Raw genomic sequence first — 20,597 nt, forward strand, 5'->3', positions numbered from 1 at the left:
TGTCTGGATTTGTGTAGCTATTGCTACATTCAGGGTACCAAGCTGTTCTGTTACCACAAAGAAGTAACTTCAAATTATTTCTTTATGGTTATGCTTTTCTCTGAATCCTAACACCTGGCAACTACTAACCTGTTTTCCATCACTGTAATTTTGTTACTTTGAGAGTATTATATAAATGGAATCATATAGTATGTAACCTGTAGATATGGCTTTTTTTTTTCCACTTAGCACCATGCCTTTGAGAGCCATTCAAGTTGTTGTATGTGTTAGAGTTCATTTCTTTTTATTGCTTCTCTTTTATGGGTGTACCATAGTTTGTTTACCAATTTACCAGTTAAAGGACATTTATGTTTCCAGATTTTTACCTTTTTTTTTTTTTTTTAGAGATATGGTCTTGCTCACTCTGTCACTCAGGCCAGAGTGTATTGGCGTGATCACTGCACACTATAGTCCTCCTGGGCTTAAAGAATTATCCCACTTCAGCCTCCTGAGGAGCTAGGACTATAGACATGCACAACGGCACCCAGCTAATTATTTTTATTTTTATTTTTTGTGGAGATGAGGTCTCACTATGTTGCCCAGGCTGGTCTTGAACTCCTGGCTTCAAGTGATCCTCCCACCTCAGCCTCCCAAAGTGCTGGAATTATAGCTGTGAGCTAACATGGCTAGCCTAGTGTTTTATCTTTACAGATAAATCCAAAAGCGTTCTGTTAGGAACTCTGTGCACTTAAGTGTTTCTTTTTCTAAGATAAATAATGTGTAGTGTGATTCCTTAATTTTTTATGTGTCTGCCTCTTTTGCTAATTACTAAAAGAAGGATGCTAAATTAAGATTATATATTTGCCTATTTCTTTTGTTTCTAAGTTTTTAAAGTATTTTGAAGCCATTTTATTTGTGTGTACCCACTTTGTATTGTTATCTTTTGTATTATTACCTTTTCTCGATGATTTGACCTATTTTCATGAAATCCCTTTATATCTGGTGATACTCCATATTTTAAAGTTTACCTTATCTGTTACTAATATAGCCACTGTAATTTATGATTAGTGTTTTCATGGTGTGTCTTTTTTCTAACTTTTTATTTTCAAATCTTTTGTGTCTTTATAAAAGTGTATCTTGGGCTGGGCATACTGGCTCATGCCTGTCATCCTAGAACCTAGGGAAGCTGAAGCAGGAGTATAGCTTGAGCCCAAGAGTTTGAGACCAGCCTGGGCAACAGTGGGAGACCCAGCCTCTACTAAAAAGAAAAAAATTAACTGGGCGTGGTGGCTATAGTCCCAGCTTCTTGGGACGCTGTGGTGGGAGAATCTCTTGAGCTGGGGAGGTTGATGCTGCAGTGGGCCATGATTGTACCACTGCCCTCCAGCCTGAGCAACAGAACAATAGCCTGTCTCAAAAAAAGAAAGAAAAGATCAGAACCTAGAATCACAGAATTGCTCAAAAACCCATGGAATGATCATATGCTAGCCATTGGGAATAAAAATGCAATTAAGACTTCAAAAAAAATCTTACCCTTTGTTGTCTAGGTGATTAAGATCAGTTGATTGAGATAAAGTTCAAAGCAACTCCTAAAATAAACTAAAAAGTTCTTCAAAGGACTTTTAGAAGTGAGCTGGAGGGAATGAATGAATGTTTGGGAGGGAGGGATGCAGTGCCTTGATACACAGTACCAGGAGCCATTTTCTACAGTATTATTGGCACTCTTGAGTTGTGTTGGGAGCAGCTTGTGTATCTTATGTGGAAGCCCGTGGGTAGGAATTGATGATCAGGAAAAATTTCCCAAGACAGGTAGCATATAGGAAATTTTAAAAAGATGAATGGGAGTTTGCCAGGCAAAGGAAGTAGGAGAAGGACTTTACAGGCAGAATCTTATTCAAAGAACAGTAAGGCATTATGATTAAATAGGTTGTCTATATTAGAATGGTGAGAGGTAAGGCTAAAGAATTACTAAATGTTGATGATCTTAATGTGCACATTTCTTCCCATTTTAACAACTCTGAAATTGGCATACATCTTACAACTGTTTTGCATCATCATTGAAAATTGGGATTATTTTATGAATAATGGCATCTTAGATGTGGTAAAATATGGTAAGTTTGAGCTAGATTTAATGTCCTTTATGTTACACTTTTGGATTTTATCCTATACATAATCAGAAACTAGGTTTTAAGTAGAAAAATATTATGGCTAGAATTGTTTAAAATAATACAATTCTGGTGATACTGTGCAGGATTTATTGTGGCTAAAAAAATTGCTAACAATGTAGAAATTCAGGCAATGTCTGTAGAGGGCCTAGTGCTCATGGGTATATTGTGGGAGATCCTGGTACAAGAAGTGTTTGATAAAACTAAGATGATGTCCTTACTAATAAGATGGGGCTAGTTGATGCAGAGAGAAGAGTCATGTATAAAGCTGAGGTTTCTGGATTTAAAGAGAAGATGACTGGTGTAACAGTTAAAGGCAGTCATTGTTAGTGTTTATTCTGGTACCATAACATAACTAAACATTTCTGTTAGAGGGCTAATCAACATTCAAACATTAATATATCAATAGCTAAGAAAAAATTTTCTCAGGAACTCTTACTCATGTATGTCAGTTTAAAATTTGTTGGTTGTCCAGCAAAATAATAATTATAGTATTGGTTTATGTTGGCTGCAAGCCTAAATTATGAGACATTTATAAAATTACCAACCCCCCCGCCCAAATAGAAAAGATTGTTCAGAATCTCTCATCCTAGCATCCCTTCCAGAAAAAAGATATTGCTAACATTTGGAACAAAAAGTAATCCCAGTATGGGTTAGTCATAGTTTTTGGCTATAGACTAAACCTCATCTTGTTCACATTCTAGTAGAAAAAGATAAAAATAAATACTTATTTATATAGTGTCTTAATCACTTAAGAAGGGCATAGTATTTACTGGCCTGGACACTAGTTTATTTGTGTTTATATTTAAGAAATCAGCCATTTTAAAAAATTGATGTTTTAACAGATTTCCTTTGTCATATTATAATCTCATATAATCTCAGTTATTGCAGTGAAGAAAGGGGAAAGGTGACATGAGCTAAGTTTCATTTGCTTTTGAAAATAATTGTATCTTTTTTACTTACTATTTGTAGATATCTTTTATGTGCTATTTTATTTAATTTTTAAGACAGGGTCTTACTCTATCACCCAGGGCTGGAGTGCAGTGATGCCATCACAGCTTTCTGCAGTCTCAACCTTCCTGGCTTAATTGATCCTCCTACCTCAGCCTCCCTGGTAGCTGGAATTATGGGTGTGCACCACCATGCCTGGCTCAGTTTTTTGTGTTTTTCTCTCTTTTCTTTTCGTTTTCCTCCCTCCCTTCCTCCCTCTCTCTCTCTTTTCTTTCTCTCTCTCTCTTTCTTTCTTCTTTCTTTCTTGGTGGTAGCATACTCACAGCTCACTGTAGCCTTAACCTCCTAGGCTCAAGGATTCTTCCACCTCAGCCTTCCTAGTAGCTGAGACTATAGAGAGGCACTTGCCACCACCACGCCTGGCTCATTTTTGTATTTTTTGTAGAGATGGGGTCTTGCTATGTTGCCCAGGCTGGTTTTGAACTCATGTGCACAGACAATCCACCTGCCTCAGCCTCCCAAAGTGCTGGGATTACAGGTGTGAACCACTGTGCCCAGCCAATTTTTTTGTAGAGATGGGGTTTTGGCATGTTTCCCTGGCTGGTCTTGAACTCCTGAACTCAAACCATCTATCTGCCTCAGCCTCCCAGAGTACTGGGATTACAGGTGTAAGCCACCATGTCCAGCCTGTGCTACTTTTAATTCCTTTCTCCTGACTGCTTCTAGCCACTGCTTCTGCAAACAGTTTCATGCAGACATTGGACAATTGCAGTCTAATAGTGTGTCTCATCAGGGTTTATGTTGCATACTTTCTCCATTGGGGAACTGTAGTGTTAAGATTGAGCACTAGTAATCTTGTCTATATTACAGTTTTATAATAAAAATGCATTACATATTAAACAGATTCACAAAACAAACTAATAACAATTTACATCTGCCTCTATACTTTCAGTTATAAGTAGCTAAAAACCAGCCTCAAACTGAAACTACCAACATATGTAATTGAAAAGTCCAGATACCTGGGTGATGAAATAACCTGTACAACAAACCCCCATTACACAAGTTTACCTATGTAACAGATCTGCACTTGTACACCTGTACTTAAAAGTTAAAATAACAAAACAAAACAAAAAGAAAAGTTTGGATGGAGTATAGGTTCAGGTAAAGCTTAATTAGGTGGCCCAACAACTTCATTAATGCCCTGGTTTCTTTCAGTTTTTGCACTCTGCTTTATGTGGTATAAAATTTATCCTAAGGCAGCCACCTTGAGGCCATTAGGTTTTTAAGGCTTCTAGCACCTTCTTCATTTATATCTATTAGGGAAAAATATGTTTTGTATCTGAGTATTATAGGAAAAAAATATTGGATTAATTCTGATTTGCCTGACTTAGGTTACATGCCAATCTCTGAACTGATCATGACGGCTAGAGAAATATGTTGTCAGCTAGAGAAATATATTGATAGCTAGAGATAAAGTATATTGTGCTGATTGGCCTAGGTTTTGGTTTGCCCTAGGGATCAATTCCACCCAAATTCAACTCTTGAGTGAGAAAATTTGGGGTAAAAGCCTCCTTTTACCTCCTGGCAAGGAACAGATGACAAACACAGGATTCCTGTTTATTGTAAGAATGACTTCAAATGACCTTAACTGAATTGTAATATTGTTTGACAATAAGTCGAACATTGTTAACATTTAGACCCAGAAATGGTGGAAAGTTTGCTTAAGTCTCTCAACAAGCTACCTCAAGAACTGAGACTCTTGCCTGGTGTGGTGGCTCATGCCTGTAATCTCAGCACTTTGGGAGGCTGAGGCGGGCGCATCATTTGAGGTCAGGAGTTCGAAACCAGCTTGGCCAACATGGTGAAACCCTGTCTCTACCAAAAATAAAAAAATTAGCCAGGTGTGGTGCTGGGCACTTGTACTCCCAGCTAATCTGCAGGCTGAGAAAGGAGAATTGCTTAAGCCCTTGAGGCAGAGGTTACAGTGAGCAGAGATAGTGCCTTTGCACTCCAGCCTGGGTGACGGAGTGAGACTCCATCTTAAAAAAAAAAAACAAAATTGAGATTCAAGACATGAATTATTTGACTCTTGATTTGTACTTTGTTCTTAGAATCAATTATTGGGCTGTCTGTAAGACTGTCTTTACTGAGTTTTCAAACAGAGTATAATAAACTCTTTTGGGAATGTGGTAGATGTTGAAAGGTTTGAATTCTTAAAAAGAAGTGTAACAATTATATTCCTTAAAACTGAGAGGGGACTGGCCGGGCATGGTGGCTCATGCCTGTAATCCCAGCACTTTGGGAGGCTGAGGTGGGCAGATCATAAGGTCAGGAGTTCAAGACCAGCCTGGCCAACATGGTGAAACTCTGTCTCTACTAAAAATACAAAAATTAGCTGGACGTGGTGGTGGGCGTCTATAATCCCAGCTACTCGTGGGACAGGAGAATCGCTTGAACCCGAGAGGTGGAGGTTGCAGTGAGTTGAGACTGTGCCATTGCACTCCAGCCTGGTTGACAGAGTGAGACTGTCTCAAAAACAAACAAAAAACTGAGAGGGGACCAATTGAGGGTAGAGCGATTGATGTGGGGGCAGGAGAATGCTTTTTTTCTTTTGTCATGATGGAAATGTTCCATAGTTTGGTGGTTACATGACTGTGTACTTTGAACTGGATGCTTAAAAAGGGTGAATGAAAATAAAAAGCCAAGTAGTCATAATTTTTTTTAAAATAACAAGTTCTAGGAGTTTTTATTGTTTGAATAAGAATAAACAAATCAGGCAGAGTAGTCCCAGTGAAATCATGGTCAAGTGTTACTGTATTTCTCTGTTGATCCTTCATCTTCTAAGCACTTAAAGTACTTTCTTTTTATTAGACTTGTTTTGATCACAAGTCTAATGAAGACTAATAAATGCAATTTAAATGTGAATAAGTAAGTGTATCTTACCTTCCTCCACTCAGCTTTCTTTAAATAGAAAAGGGACAAATGTCTCAGATATTCAGCCATAGTTGCCCAATCTATGGTGTTAATAAGAGACTGTAATTTTATATTCTAAAAATCATTTCAAATTATAATTATAGGCTATACCTCATTCTTTAAAAAAAAAAAAATCCTTGCATACTGGTCCATTGATACTACTGATAGTCTCCAAATGATGAGAATGGTTACTAGTTTGGGGGCAACTGAAAGGGAGATCATCAGTAAACTGGAGACCAGTAGAAAATTACACAGAGGCAAATCTTATTGGATAAACTAGATGAATGTCTCCTATTGAGACTGATCCAGCCATATTCACTTGCTGCTATAGATGAGCTTCTGTTTAAGGCTTCACTTGTGGTGGAGTTCTTTCTATTTGGATTGGAGCCATACTGTGATCTCTTATGGAAAACAGACTTCCTCCAAGTCTGTTGAATGTAATTGAAAATTATATCATTTCTTAAAGTCTGTTGAATGTAATTGAAAATTATATCATTTCTTGTTGATTTGTTTGTTTTTGTTTTGCTTTATTTCATATTATAGGCATCTGAAATGAATCCTTATATATATAACATGCAAGTATATGTTTGAGAAGGCATGAACATAAGAAGTATAAGAAATATAAGAGGACATGAATAAAAGTTTTAGCTAGACATTTTTACATGGAAAGATGTGCATTTAAATTTGTAATAGCTACAAATCATTCTATAGAAAGCATGTATTTAAAGTTTTTGGATACATAATAAGAAAATTATATCACTTCTGATATCTATTGTGAAGACCCTACCGCAGTCATTCACAGTTTGTCGAGGGGTAGATAGGGCTCTTGCTTGGACTCTTCCAGGATATGCCATGGACTCCCTAATAACATTCAGGGAGGCCATATGTGCAGGTTTGTTACATGGGTATACCATGTGATACTGAAGTTTGGGTTTGTAATGATCCCTGTCATCTAAGTAGTGAACGTAGTATTCAATATGTAGTTTTTCAGCTCTTGCTTTGCTCTCTCCCTCCCTGATTTTGAAATCTCCAGTGTCTATTGTCTTTGTGTTCCTGTGTACCCAGTGTTTAGCTCCCACTTATAAGTGAAAATGTGGTATTTGGTTTTATGTTTGTATGTTAATTTGTTTAGGATAATTCACCTGCATCCATATTGCTGCAAAGGACAGGATTTCATTCTTTTTTATGGCTGCATAGTATTCTGTGGTGTATATGTATTGGATTTTCTTTATTCATTCTACCATTGATGGGCATCTAGGTTGATTCCATGTCTTTGCTATTGTGAAGAGTACTGTGATAAACACTTAAGTGCAATGTCTTTTTGGTAGAATAATTCATTTTTCTTTGGGTATATACCCATAAGGAGATTGCTTAGTCAGATGATAATTATATTTTTAGTTTTTTGAGAGATCTTTAAACTTCTTTTCATAGGGGCTAAACTAATTTGCATTCCCATCAACAGTTTATAAGGGTTACTACCAAGAACCAGCTTGGTTGAGAGACCCCCACGTATGCAGCACTGAAGATATTTGAGAGGCAGACACCTAGATAGCACAACAGAGTGGATCTATCCTGGGGACCAACAGTCTGAGAGCCTTTAGGGCTGACAGCTCTCCAGACTGAAGGCCCCAAGCAGACTTTCATCCGCATATTTATTTGCTTTAAACAGATAATTCTCATTAATACACAGGTGTTCTATACTTAAAAATACATCAAGTAGGCAGCTGTTACCTGCCTACCACTAATCACAAAGTATCCTCCATAAGGGAGTCATGGGGGCAGGGTTAACTTAAAGTTCCTCAACATGTTACCTTTTCTCTGCAACCTCCACAATGTCTGTTATTTTTTTACTTTTTAATAATAGTTATTCTGGGCCAGGCATGGTGGCTAACATCTGTAATCCTGGCACTTTGGGTGGCTGAGGCAGGTGGATCAGCTGAGGTCAGGAGTTTGAGACCAGCCTGGCCAACATGGCAGAACCCCGTCTCTACTAAAAATACAAAAATTAGCTGGGCATGGTGGCAGGTGCCTGTAATCCCAGCTACCCGGGAGGCTGAGGTAGGAAAATGGCTTGAACCTGGGAGGTGGAGGTTGCAGTGAGCTAAGATTGCTCCATTGCACTCCAGCCTGGGTGACAAGAGCAAAACTCTGTGTCAAATAATAATAATAATAATTATTATTATTCTGATTTGTGTGAGATGGTATGTCATTGTAGTTTTGATTTGCATCTCAGTTAATCATCTTTTTTTCTAAATGGCTTTATGCTACCTCTAAAATGTCCTACATGTAATGGGCAAATCAAATGCTTGATAAACTGATATGTTAGGTTTATTTTCGGGTTGAAACGAAGATAGTTATTTTTATATTTGTGTACCTTTTACATATACACTTACTTTTAGAAGTATTTCTAACTTATATTTTGTGTTTTTTTAGAGAAAATACTCTCTTTGGAATGGGAAATCCTCTGCTTGACATCTCTGCTGTAGTGGACAAAGATTTCCTTGATAAGTAAGTATTAAACTCTTCATATGTACTATGTGGAACTTATATTTGAAGAAAAATGGATGAAAACTTTAGAAGTGAATTTACTACCTAAAATCTTCAATTAGAGGAAAAGTCAGGAAATTTTAAGTCAGTTATTAGCAAGTATGGTATCATTATTGAGTGAGCATAATTTTCCTTGGGAAAACTTACATATATTGCTATTTTTATATAAAACTTTTTTGCTTATTATTTGGAAGAAGAAAGTTTATATGATTTACCTGATTATTTAATTCCCCCAATTTTAAACTACTGTTAGTGAACTACATCCATAATGGTATCATAATCTACAGCCATTCTACCCTGAGTGTGCCCAATCTGGTTTCCTCTCAGAAGCTATAATGGGAGAAGAAAGATGATTAAAGACAAGAGAATATGTAGGATATAATTCAGAGGGCATGAAGCTCTGCTATTTCCCTTTTATAAGTAACTATGAGTGTTTTAACTTAGCTGAGAAATCAGTTTGTTTATTTGCCTAGGTATTTGAGGCCATTTGGTATAATACTCCCCTCTGGTGTCCTCGTTTTCACTTTTTGAGGTCTCAGTTACCGATAGGACAGTATAAGAAGATATTTTGAGAGAAAGACACATACATACCATGTCCACATAAATTTTATTACAGTATATTTTCATGATTGTTCTATTTTTAGTTTTCATTAATCTCTTACTGTGCCTCATTTATAAATGGGACTTTATCATAGGTGTGTATGTGTAGGAAAAACATTGTGTGTGTGTATATAGGGTTCAGTACTATCCACGGTTTCAGATACCCACTGGGTGTCTTACAATGCATCTACCTCAGATAACAGGGGATTACTATATGGAAAAATTAAGTAGTAAAAAAGATTAATGATGAGAAAGCAAGATCCCCCTCTCCTTGCACACCCAAGAACAATTACTTTTAAAAAAAACTGAGGTGGTTTTGGCCGGCACAGTGGATTGCTCAGATTTCGGCGCTGGGAATCAACAAGTTGGACGTCCACTCAGAGACCTAATTTGAAAGCCGGTAATCACAAAGATGACAGGTGGATAAATTTACAATGATGGGAAGAAACCAGCGTAAAAAGGTAGAGAATAACCAAAATCAGAATGCCTCTCCCTCTACAGGGGATCACAGTTTCTCATCAGCAATGGAACAATGCCTGATGGAGAATGAGTGCGTTCCATTAACAGAAGTAGGCTTCAGAAGGTGGATGATAAGAAACTTCTGTGAATTAAAAGAACTTGTTCTAACCCAATGCAAAGAAACTAAGAACTTTGAAAAAAGGTTTGACAAAATCCTAACGATAATAGACAATTTAGAGAGGAATATAAGTGAATTAATGGAGCTGAAAAACACAACCTGAGAACTTTGTGAAGTATGCACAAGTTTTAACAGTCGAATTGATCAAGCAGAAGAAAGGATATCAGAGTTCGAAGACCAACTTAATGAAATAAAACGAGAAGTCAAGATTAGAGAGAAAAGGATAAAAAGGAATGAGCAAAGTCTCCAAGAAATATGGGACTATGTGAAAAGACCTAATCTACGTTTGATAAGTGTACCTGAATGTGACGAAGAGAATGACTCCAAGTTGGAAAATACTCTTCAAGATATTATTCAGGAAAACTTTCCCAACCTAGTAAGGCAGGACAATATTCAACTGCAGGTAATACAGAGAACACCACAAAGATACTCCTCAAGAAGACCAACACCAAGGCACATAATCGTCAGATTCATTAGGGTTGAAATAAAGGAGAAAATACTAAGAGCAGCCAGAAAGAAAGGTCAGGTTACCCACAAAGGGAAACCCATCAGACTTACAGCAAATCTCTCAGCAGAAACCCTACAAGCCAGAAAAAAGTGGGGGCCAATATTCAACATCCTTAAAGAAAAGAACTTTCAACCCAGAATTTCATATCCAGCCAAACTAAGCTTCACAAGCAAAGGAAAAGTAAAATCTTTTGCGAACAAGCAAGTACTTAGAGATGTCACCATCACCAGGCTTGCTTTACAAGAGCTTCTGAAAGAAGCACTACACATATAAAGAACAACCAGTATAGCCTTTGAACTAATGGGCAAAACAGCCAGCTAGCATCAAATGGCAGTAAAAGCCAAAATCCATCGGTATGCTGTATCCAGACCCATCTCACATGCAACGATACACAAAGACTCAAAACAAAGGGATGGAGGAAGATTTACCAACCAAACGGAGAGCAAAAATAAATAAATAAATAAAAAGCAGGAATTGCAATTCTCACCTCTGATAAAATAGACTTTAAAGCAACAAAGATCAAAAGAGGCAAAGAAGGACATTACATAATGGTAAAAGGATTAATACAACAAGAAGAGCTAACAATCTTAAATATACATGCACCCAATACAGGAGCACCCAGATACATAAGACAAGTTCTTAATGACTTATAAAGAGACTTAGCCTCCCACACAATAATAGTGGGAGACTGTAACATCACATTGTCAATATTAGACTGATCAACGAGATAGAAAATTAACAAGGATATCCAGGACTTGAACTCAGACCCGGAACAAGTAAACTTAATAAACATTTATAGAACTCTCCACTTCAAATACACAAAACATACATTCTTATCAGTACCATATCACACCTATTCCAAAAGTGACTACATAATTGGAAGTAAATCACTCATCAATAATTGCATAGTATTTCACAGGTTTAAATGAAATATTGGTTGGCTGCTTGTTTGTTATTTTCTTCCCTTATTCCTTCCTGTCTCCATTGTTAAGCACAATTATTGGCATAAAAGAGCTTTTCAATACCTATTTTTAGACTGCATTCTAGCTTGGGCAATAAAGCAGTACTCCCGTTCTCTCTCCCTCTTTCTCTTCCTTTTTCTTCCTCCTCTTCATTCTTTTTTTTCTTTCTCTCTTTCTTCTTTAAAAAAAAATGAGGTGAAATTTATGTCACATAAAATTGATCATTTTAACCATTTTAAAGTATACAATTCAGTGACTGCCAGTATATTCACATAGTTGTACAACCATCACCAGTGTCTAATTCAGGACATTTTCATCACCCCAAAATGAAATCCCATGCCCATTAAGTAGTCATTCACTATTCCCTCCTCTACTCCTCTAGCCCAATCTCCTTGGAACCATCAGTATACTTTGTTTTTATATGAATTCGTCTATTCTGAGCATTTTATATAAATGGAATCATACGATATGTGATCTTTTGTGTTTTTATGTATGACCTTTTGTGTTTGGGCTTATTTTAGTTATTTAATGCTTTCAAGGTTCATGCATGTTGTAGCATGTATCAGTTCTTCATTTTTCTTTATAGTGGTATAATATTCCATTGTATGGATATACCACATTTTGTTTATCCATTCTTTGGTTGATGGACACTTATGTTGTTTTTATTTTTTGTCTATTAGGAGCAATACTTCCTATGAACATTCATGTATAAGCTTTTGTGTGAGAATGTGTTTTCATTTCTCTTGGTTATACGCATAGAAGTAGAACTGCTGGGTTACGTGGTAATTCTGTGTTTAACTTCCAGAGAAACCCCCAAACTGTTTTCCAAAGTAGCTGCACTATTTGCATTCCTACCAGTGATGTATAAATGTTCCAGTTTCTCTACATCTTTGCCGAAACTTATATTTTATTTTTTAAATTACAGCCATCTAAGTGGGTGTGAAATGATGTCTCATTGTGATTTTGATTTGCATTTTTCTAATGAAAAACTTTTGAGATTAGCATCTTTTCATACACTTACTGGACATTTGTATATCTTTGGGAAAATGTTGAAGTTCTTTGCCCATTTTTTAATTGGGTCATCGTCTTTTCATTAAGTTGTAAAAGTTCTTTTTATATTCTGGATACTAGACCTGTATCAGCTAGCATATGATTTGCAAATATTTTCTCCCATTCTGGGGATTTACTTTAATTTTTTGATAGTGTCCTTTGATGTACAAAAGTTTTAAATTTTGATGATGTCCAATTTATTTTTCTTTTGTTGCTCATGCTTTTGCTGTCATTTGTAAGAATCTATTGTTAAATCCAGGATCACAAAGATTTATGTCTGTGCTTTCTTCTAAGTGTTTTGTAGTTTAAGGTCTTAGATTTAGGCATTTGATCAAGTTTGGGTTAATTTTTGTATAAGGTATGAAATAAGGGTTCAACATTATTCTTTTGAGAGTCTTGCTCTGTCACCCAGGCTGGGGTGCAGTGGTGCAGTCATAGCTTACTGAAACCTTGAACTCCTGGGTTTAAGTGATCCTTCTATTTCAGCCTCCCAAGTAACTGAGATTATATGCATGTACCACCATCCCTAGCTATTAAAAAAAAAAATTTTTTTTTGTATAAATGGGGTCTCCTTATGTCACCCAAGCTGGTCTCGAACTCAAGCCTGGCTTGATCCTAGGCTCAAGTTGTCTTCTCACCTTGGCCTCCCAAAGTGCTGGGATTATAGGCATTAGCAACTATGCCTGGCCTGTACAACACTGTTTTGATTACTGTAGCTTTGTAGTAAATTTTGAAGTCAGGAAGTGTAAGTCCTCCAATTTTCTTTTTTTCAAGTTTTTTGTTTTTTCATTAGAGATCCCTCACAATTCCATATGAGTTTTTGGGGATAGCTTTTTCATTTATGTAAAAAAAGGCAGCTGGAATTTTGATTGGAATTAAATTGAATGTATAGATAAATACACAATTAAGTTTTCCAAGTTATGAAGACAGAATGTCTTTCCACTTATTTGGGTCTTTTAAAAATTCTTTCAGCAGTGTTTAGTAGGTTTTTAGTGCTTATGTCTTACACTTCTTTGGTTAAATTTAATTTTATTATTTTTGATGCTATTGTAAATTGGGATTGTTTTCTTTCATTTTCTTATTGTTCATTGATAGTATATAGAAATATAAGTAATTATGGGGGACAATAATTTTTTTGAAACTTTTTTTATATCATGGAGATTACCTCATAACTATATTCGGATAAACTGAAATGTCAAAGGGTAAGGTAAGAATTTATAAATGTGTTAATTTGACTTATGGTAATATAATAGGAAATGTATTGGAGGCCTAGGATAAACTGGGAGATGTATTTTATCCTAACACATTCATATAGAAATTTTAAAACACACTTTCCCAATCAGAAAATACTACTGTATACAGTTACATTAATGAATTTAGTTCTTTTGGTTACCTTGTACTTTTAAATAATATACTATACTTAAATTTCCTGTTCTGTCAAATTTCAGGCTGGGCACCGTGGCTCATGCCTATAATTCCAGCACTTTGGAGGGCTGAGGCAGGCGGATCACTTGAGGTCAGGAGTTCAAGACCAGCCTTGCCAACATGGCAAAACCCAGTGTCTTCTAAAAATACAAAAAATTAGCCAGGCGTGATGTCACGCACCTGTAGTCTTAGCTACTTGGGTGGCTGAGGCAGGAGAATTGCTCGAACCCAGGAGGCAGAGGTTGCAGTGAGCTGAGATCGAGCCATTGCACTCCTGGGGTGATAGAGTGAGACTGTCTCAAAAGAAATAAACCAAACCAAAACAAAAAACCCAAATTTCAGTGGAATCCCTTGACTTCTGATTACGGAGAACGAGATTATTGGTACCCCTATTCTTCTCTCTGCAACGTCTTCCATCTTTCTACCTCCTTCTGTTAACTGTGTTTTGAAATTTATGTATTAAGGTTGATGTTTTCATTCTGTTATCCATCTATAATTGTTTTCTCAACTTTGAATACAAATCGATAGTGAAAGTTGAAAATGACTTACCCACATTAACATTATTACTGTCTGTATCATTTATTGCAGAATTAAGTAGTAGTATACCAGGAGTGTAGAGCAGGTTAACATTTGAAGTGTAATTAGAAAGCTGGCTGTGGTGGCTCACATCTGTAATCCCAGCACTTTGGGAGGCTGAGGTGGGTGGATCACTTAAGGTCAGGAGCTTGAGACCAGCCTGGCCAATATGGCGAAACCTTGTCTCTACTATTAGCTGGGTGTGGTGGTGCATGCCTATAATCCCAGATACTCGGGAGGCTGAGGCAGGAAAATCAAGTGAATCTGGAGGCAAAGGTTGCAGTGAGCCGAGATTGTGCCACTGCACTCAAGCCTGGATGACAGATTGAGAATTTGCCTCAAAAAAAAAAAAAATAAATAAAAAAGAAAGAAATGTAGTTAGAGTAATTTACTATAGTAACAAACTAATAATCTAAGAAAACGCAATACAATTATCTCAACAGACACAGAAAAACCTTTTGACAAAATCTAGTATCTATTCCTGATGACAAAAAAAAATAATAAAGCAACCTGGGTAACCATGTAGATAACTTTCTTAACCCTATAAAGGTTATGTTAGGGGAAAACTGGAAGTGTGATGCTTTTCTGGGTATATAATTTATCAAATTGTAAACTTTAAATGTCTACAGTTTATTGTGTGTCAGTTATACATCAAAGCCTGTAATAAAAAGAAAATCAGTTGGACATGAATTCACGGATTTAAAATTAGATCTTTGTTTGTGTAGTGTGAAATATTTTGTCCAGGAAGTCAACTAATTCAAGGTCACCATTTAAAAAAAAAAACAAAAAACCACATGATGTATAAAAGTAAAGATCAAAAAAAAAAAAAAAGGAAAGATAAACTTAAAAATTTGAAATTTTATTATGTATGTCAAAAGTCAAATAAAATAGAGACAGACCCATCAATTTAGAACATTTTATATGGGAAGCAAGAATTGCAATTTGGGATATATATACAGACCAGGTGATCTTTGCTAGGTCTGAAGAAGAAAGATAAGATTGGAAGTTCTATAAAAAGGAGAAATGTTTTGTATCATTTTGAAAGAAAGCTCATTGGCACTAGTTTTGGGGAGGTGGCAAGCTTTGATTGGTGAGTGACTACAGTAAGTAAAACTAGTCTTAGAGTCACAGCTGGTTGTTTCAGTAGCTACTGGATAAAACTGTTTTTAGGTTACAACAGGCAGTTTCAGCAGCCAGGCTTGCAGAGAATTACCTTCTTGGAGCAGTGTTATGTGTACTGAGTGCTCTTTCCTCCAGACTGTCACCTGTTTTATTCAGGTATGACAAGAATGACCCAATTTGTATGATCACGTTGGACACATGTATGACCAGTGTTGTTACTTTGGTGAATGTGCCTCCGGATGTCTGTTAGGCATATATAACCTGAAGATAAATGTTTATGGGCTAATACTATGTGTAGTCTTTGGTAGTTTGCTGTTTTTCACTCAACATTATGTTTTGGATCACTGTTGTTAAAATTTCAGGCAAATGTGATCAGAGTGATTATGACCCAGCAGCTGTGTGATGATGTCACAGGATCCTTAGGGTGTTGCTTTTTCAGCTGGAAGCCTCTGTGGTTGGTGGAGCCTTTGCCTGAGGTTTGCTTGTGCCTGCTGGGCTTGTTCTGCCCACTTGGCCTGGCAGGGTGTGTTTGGCTTGTGCTACCAGCTTGGATCCCACACCTGTCAAGGGCGAGCCAGGCACAGAGTGGCAAAGGGTGTGAGTAAATGAGCATAAGGTCCAGCTACTGTCTACAGCCAGGCATTTTGGCTGCTGCAGTGGGTTGGGCATCTCCAGGCGCTGGCACACATGCTGGCTCCATGTAAACCTGTGGCTGGATCTGATCCATCTTAAGTGGCTTCCACTGTGGGAACCTGCATCTGGACGAGGGGAATACAGTGGTGCCTGGAAGCTTGGAGACACCAGAAACCACAGAGCCCCAAAGAGGGTGTCACAGACCTGGCTTGGGGAGCCCCTAGGTCTGGGCTCCCAGAAGGTCTTCAGCTCTTCTTTCCTTCTTGTTGCCTGCAAGGTGCTGAGTAGGGTGAAGCATGTTTTAGCCCTATTTGTGTTACAGCTGTTTCAGTCCTGCCACTTGGTGGGTCTTAACTTCTTATCCTGCATTTAGGAACAGTGAGGTATGGGACAACTGGAGGGTGAGCAAGGTGGAGAGGAGCTTCATTGAGTAATAGAACAGCTCTCAGGAGACCCCAAGTGGGCAGCTCCTTTCCCCAGGCAGGTCGTCCTGACAAGTGTCCAACTCACTCCTTTCCACAGTTGGTAGTCCCGAGTCTCTATGAGTTTGACTGAGTCCAGGGTTTTTATGGGCTTCACAAGGGAGAAGTGTGTACTGATTGGTCCATGGGTGTCTGTGGGTGGGTCTGGAAAAAGCAATGCAAGTTCTCCCCTCACTGGACCCCACCTGGAACTGACAGCCTGGCCCCCATGCTTCAGGCTGTCCCTGGCTTGAAGGTAGGGCTTCATCTGAACCCTCCCCTTTTTTCCCAGGAGCCTGTCTGCCTCCTGCTGCAATCAAGCATGTTGTCCATGGTGTGCAGGCTGTTGGTGCTGAGGGGTACCTGCTGGTCCTGGTGAGCCACCCTCACCTTAGCCTCTCTCCCATGCTTCTGAGCACCTAAAGCCCAGAAGGGGCTGAGGTGGCAGGGGACTGGTATGTCAGTGCTGCCCTGAGCACATGCACATGCACACCCACTGGGTCGTGACAGTGCCCGGGCTTGGCCACACCTTTGCTTCACCCCAGAGCTGGTGCTGGGATCAAGGAGAGGCCAGGCAATGGAAGCAGGCACTTCTGAGTCTGCAGGGGCAAGTGGGACTTCCTGGGCCCCAGAAAACACATGGATACCTGGGTCCACAGCCATGGCTGGGTGGCTGCAGCTGTACCCAGGAGGGTGGGACTCTGGCTCTGCCAACTTGGAAGTAGGTGTAGCTCCTACCTGTTCCCAGCTCCCATGGGCTCTGTGGAGCATGCAGCCCTGGCTGCACTTCCCCTATTGAAGCCAGCGTCTTTGCAGCAGCTGCTCTAGACAGCCCACTGCTGCCACCAGTGACACTACTGAGAGCTCGAGTAACCTCTTTGTTTTGAATGTTTTACTAGCAGCTGATCCTAAGTGGCTAGCTGAAGTTTTATTTTATATTTGGAAGGTTTGATTTTCAAATAAGTACCTGAAAATGAGAAACAAGTCTTTGGACTCTAACAATAAAAGATAGAGTCTTCTCTATTGTTATCTCTGACTATTTCTTCTAAATATATTTAAAACTGTTCTTTATGATATAAACAGATTGTGTTTAGCTTACATTTTGGGCCACCATTAGATAAGTATTTAGACAAGTTTATATATATATTAATTTTGAGATGGAATCTTGCTCTGTCACCCAGGCTGGAGTGCAGTAGTGCAATCTCAGCTCACTGCAACCTCCGCCTCCCAGGTTCAAGTGATCCTTGTACCTCAGCCTCCCGAGTAGCTGGGATTACAGGCATGTGTCCCCATGCCTGGCTAATTTTTGTATTAGACCATGCTGGTCTCGATCTTCTGACCCCTGGTGATCTGCCCACCTCGGCCTCTCAAAGTGCTGGGATTACAGGCGTGAGCCACTGCACCCAGCGTAGGTAAGCAGTATATTGCTGTGGTTTGAATGAAGGTATCCTCTCCAAAATTCATGTTGAAACTTATACCTAGTGCAGTAGTATAAGAAGTGTGACTCAGGAGTTGATCAAGTTATGAAGGCTCTGCCCTTACGAATGGAATTAGCACACTTGTGAAAGGATTCAAGATTGAAAGGAGAGCTCTCTTGCATTTACATCCCTTCTGCCATGTGAGGACACAGTGTTCCTCCCCTCTGGAGGATGCAGCAATAAGGTGTCATCTTGGAAGCAGATAGAAGCCTCACTAGACACCAGTCTTGCCAGTGCCTTGACCTTGGATTTCCCAGCCTCCAGTAACGTGGGAAATAAATTTCTATTGTTTATAAATTACCCCAAACGAAATAAGAAAAATAAAACAACAAAACATAAGAAAATAAATAAATAACCTGGTCTGTGGCATTTTTATTATAGCAACACAAGGGGACTAAGACATATACCAAATGAATTAGATATGTACTGATTAGTATCTTATACTATGAAAGTGAGATCTAATTGTCAAAATTCATTTGCTAAAATATTTTTCTGATTTTTTTTTTTTTGAGACAAGGTTTCTGTTGACCAGACTGGAGTGCAGTAGCACAATCATAGCTTACTCACTGCAGCCTCAATCTCCTGTCCCTTCCACCAAAAAAAGAAATTGAGAATTAGTAGGAACACCTGTGGCAGAAAGTATGCTATTGAAAATAATCTTTTCTAGTATAGTGTAGGGACACAGTGAGTGTGAGGGGATAGGAAATGTGGAACATATGAATATCTCCAGATGAGCCCTGGTCTATAATTATGGAGGTATGTTTCAATAGGGATGAAAAAGGAAGGGAAGGAATATGTAAAACAGGTTTGCCTTGTTTTTTCCTGACAATAGATAAATATCATGAAAGTAAGAGGAATGAGAGGATTAATGAAATTGTAATTGGGAAAGGAAAACCATCATTAGATATGAAAATACTCAGTTTTATGAAGGGAAGCTAGAATAGTTGAGGAAATCTATTTTTCTCACACATCTAAACCTTTAATAAAATAAACATACAAACCTACATGAGTTTTTATTAATCTAAGTGTATATGAAAGATGTTACTTAACGTTCACACCTAGAATGCCCAAAGTAGCTGGATGTGGTGGGGCTTGCCTGTAGTCCCAGCTACTTGGGAGGGTAAAGTTGTAGTGCACCATGATTGTGCCTGTGAATAGCCACTGCACTCCATCCTGGGCAATAGAGTGAGACTCTGTCTCTAAAAATGAAAAAAAAAGGAAAGTGCTCAAAGTAATTGGCCATAAATTTTAGTGCTGATTATTCAGTGCCAATAATTTACAATTGAATTATTTCTATAAATAAAAATGTATTACTTCTACACATGGGTATATGTTAGCTTTGAAAGTGAAAAAAATATTTGGAGTGTCAAGTGAGACTGCATGTGTTAAAAACTGGACAATTGTTTTGCTTTAAAATGAATTTTAAACTGCTCTGACATTTTTATAGTTAATTCTCTTTTTTTTTTTTGGTTGAGACAAAGTCTCACTTTGTCACTCAGGCTGGAGTGCATTGGCATTATCTTGGTTTGCTGCAACCTCTGCCTCCCAGGTTCAAGTGATTCTCATGCCTCAGCCTCCTGAGTAGCTGAGATTACAGGCATGTGCCACCACCCTTGGCTAATTTTTAAATTTTTAGTAGAGATGAGGTTTCACCATATTGGCCAGGCTGGTCTTGAACTCCTAACCTCAAGAGATCCACCTGCCTTGGTCTCCCAAAGTGCTGGGATTATAGGCATGAGCTACCATGCCCGGCCTTATAGTTAATTCTTTTTTTTCTCTTTTAAAAAAAAGATGGGGTTTCACCGTGATGGCCAGGCTGGTCTTGAACTCCTGACCTCAGGTGATCCACCCACCTTGGCCTCCCAAAGTGCTAGGATTACAGGTGTGAGCCACAGCGCCCAGCCTATAGTTAGTTCTTTATAAAGCTATTGGCATATTTTATTCTACAACTTTTAACATTGTGTTTTGTATATTTAGATCTTTAATTGACCTGAATTGATTTTTGTATATGCTGTGAGGTAGAAATCCAGTTTAAAAAAACTTCTTAAAATGGAAAATCAACTGTTATATCATTGTGTTTTCTGTTCTTGTTTGTTAAGCTAGGGTCTTGTTCTATTGCCTAGGCTGGAATGCAGTGGCATAGTCTTGGTTCACTGCAGCCTCAACCTTCTGGTCTCAAGTGATCTTCCCACCTCAGCCTTTTGAGTAGCTGGGACTACTGGTGTGTGTCACCATGCCTGGCTAATTTTAAAATTTTTTGTAGAGAATGGAGTATTTCTGTTACCCAGGCTGGTCTCAAACTCCTGGCTCAAGCAGTCCACCTGCTTTAGCCTCCCAAAGTGCTGGGATTATAGGCGTGAGCCACTGTACCTGGTCTGTATCACTATATTTTGAATAGTCTAAATTTTATCCAGTGACTTATGGTGCCAATTTTTATTTATCTATAGCTTGGTGATAAGTTTTCAGTTCTTTTCAGTTGGTTTGTTTTTCTATCCCTGAACTAATTAAAACAGTCCATTTTTATTGTTAT

General features: G+C 38.2%; 1 protein-coding gene across 2 annotated transcripts in view; it reads left to right on the top strand.

Annotated features, from left to right (window-relative positions):
* Positions 1-20,597, top strand: part of ADK (adenosine kinase) — a 561,731-nt gene that overhangs the window by 36,948 nt on the left and 504,186 nt on the right. For both annotated transcript variants that reach the window (XM_012460167.2, XM_012460168.2), the window contains exon 2: positions 8,502-8,576. In XM_012460167.2, coding sequence (XP_012315590.1) covers positions 8,502-8,576 — 75 coding nt within the window. The remainder of the gene's footprint in view (positions 1-8,501; positions 8,577-20,597) is intronic.

Source organism: Aotus nancymaae, unplaced genomic scaffold (assembly GCF_030222135.1).
Source record: "Aotus nancymaae isolate 86718 unplaced genomic scaffold, 86718_ANA_hifiasm-v0.15.2.pri h1tg000010l, whole genome shotgun sequence".
In the NCBI taxonomy this organism is placed as follows: domain Eukaryota; kingdom Metazoa; phylum Chordata; class Mammalia; order Primates; family Aotidae; genus Aotus; species Aotus nancymaae.